This window comes from Gossypium arboreum, chromosome 3, assembly GCF_025698485.1.
Source record: "Gossypium arboreum isolate Shixiya-1 chromosome 3, ASM2569848v2, whole genome shotgun sequence".
Lineage (NCBI taxonomy): Eukaryota > Viridiplantae > Streptophyta > Magnoliopsida > Malvales > Malvaceae > Gossypium > Gossypium arboreum.
Genome location: NC_069072.1, coordinates 130,075,320 through 130,077,306, shown reverse-complemented (window position 1 = coordinate 130,077,306; position 1,987 = coordinate 130,075,320). Strand labels below are relative to the sequence as shown.

Sequence of the window (1,987 nt, the reverse complement as noted above, 5' to 3'; positions counted from 1 at the left end):
AAGTTTATAGACCAATTTAGAATAAGGGTGTCATGTGCAATTAATTATAATTTTTTTTAAATAGAAGGATTTAATGTTTTTTTACTTTTTAATTATGAGGACTAAATATCAAATATTTCTAAAGTACAGGGAGTAAAAGTGATTTTAACCAAGTAAGGCACAGACTTGAGTTCGGTTTAAGAAACTGAGCGGTTTAGCCCAAATGAATGGGCTTTGTCTTCAAATGGCCGACAGCAAGAAGTTAGAAAACCGCGTAAAAGAACATCAAATCATTGGAGGATGCCGGGCCGACTTGTTTCTTATAATAATTCATACAAATTTCCTCGTTACCCACTTTCTCAGTGTTCACTTCGCGTTCTTCCCCGCAACGCATTGATTTTTTATTCTTCTAATGTTTCTCTCTAATAAATAATGGCAGAGGAACTCAACAGCTACTCTCAAATGTATCTGGACATGAACATGGAAGTCCCACAACTCAAACCTTTTTCTTCTTCTTCTTCTTCTTCTTCTTCTTCTTCTTCTGCTGCTGCTGTGTTTGAAATCGAGGTTAAGGCCACGTTTATCATTGTCGATGAACTGTTTGAGGAAGCTGGGAGGATTCTTTCTCAAGTGATACACGAGTTTCCTTTCGACGACTTGATTAACGACGGCAACGGTGCCGTTTTAGACATGCTTAACTCTATGCGAGTCCCGGTTCAACAGTCCATGGTGGAAGAAATAGCAACCACAGCAGTTCGCTTGGCGGCGGCTGCTAGGGATGCAGATGGGAAGGTCTTGAGAATGGAAGTGGAGATTGAGGCTGTTGTAAATGAAGTGCCTGACTTTGGGAGTGATGCTATGGATATCGAAGATGATGATGACGACGAAGGGGTGGCTATGGAAGTGGTGGCGGAGAGTGTGAGGAAGACGGTGGTTGAAACGGCGGAAAAAGATTGTACGATTTGTTTGGAAGAATTGGCAGTGGGTGGCGAAGCGGCTCGCATTCCTTGCTCGCATGTTTTTCACGAAGCTTGCATTGTAACCTGGCTAAAGAAGAAGAAATGTTGCCCTTGTTGTCGTTTTGATTTCTCTAACTTGAAAAGTGAAGTTTAGGGGTTTTAATTTTTTTTAATATTAGTTTTAATTATTTAAGAAGCTCCTAATTTTGCTTTTTCTTTGAAATAATTCCTAATTGTAGGAAATTGTTTCCGAAGTGTAATTTCATAAGTTTTATTAGAATAAAGTGATTTTAATTATGATTTTATCCATGCTAAGCTGAGTGATACTCAAATTTGAAGAAAATAATTTTAAGAGACTTTATCTTTTATTTAATGGGTAGATATGGTTTGATTTCAAATTTTATTAAAATTTAATGTGATTATTGAATATTGAGAGATGTTAGAAAAATATATATTAAAATTACGTTTTTATCACATAATTTTTAAAAATTATTTATGTAATAGTCACTAACGTTGTCGAGTTGTTACATTTTGGTAGTATTGCTTGAATCAAGAATTGGTCAGGAGAACGGTCCTAAACCCTAAAATCTAAAAAAATATATAGAAATTGATAGCTATATTATTTTTGTGTATAATAAATCTAGATAAATGGATGTCAAGATTGTTAACAATAAAGAATAACAGAGTTTAAGTAAAATAGAAGAGATGAGAGTAAGTGAAAATCTTCGCATCAACTTTATTCAGGAAGGGAGCCTATAAATACACAATACATATAATAGATGAAAGTTAAAAATTAGCAACTAGAAGAGAAAATTGGAACTGCAACCTAATAACTAGGAAAGTGATTGCATGAATAATAACGTCTCAAGGATTATGATATTAACAATAAACTAGAAGATATTATTAATTTTACTTAACATTCCCTCCCTTAAATTGAAAGTTTCTAAAACATAGATAACTTCAAAGGTTTGATCATTATATTGCTAATTTGATCTTCACTTTTGCAGTAGCAAAAATCTATTGTTCCATCTTTTGTGAGATCCCTTAAG

General features: G+C 34.1%; 1 protein-coding gene across 1 annotated transcript; it reads left to right on the top strand.

Annotated features, from left to right (window-relative positions):
* Positions 1–332: 332 nt before the first annotated feature.
* On the top strand, positions 333–1,243 carry LOC108475263 (uncharacterized). Its single transcript, XM_017777237.2, has one exon. It carries the CDS (start codon positions 412–414, stop codon positions 1,090–1,092), a length of 681 nt encoding a protein of 226 aa, XP_017632726.1. The 5' UTR covers positions 333–411; the 3' UTR covers positions 1,093–1,243.
* The last annotated feature ends 744 nt before the right edge of the window (positions 1,244–1,987 follow it).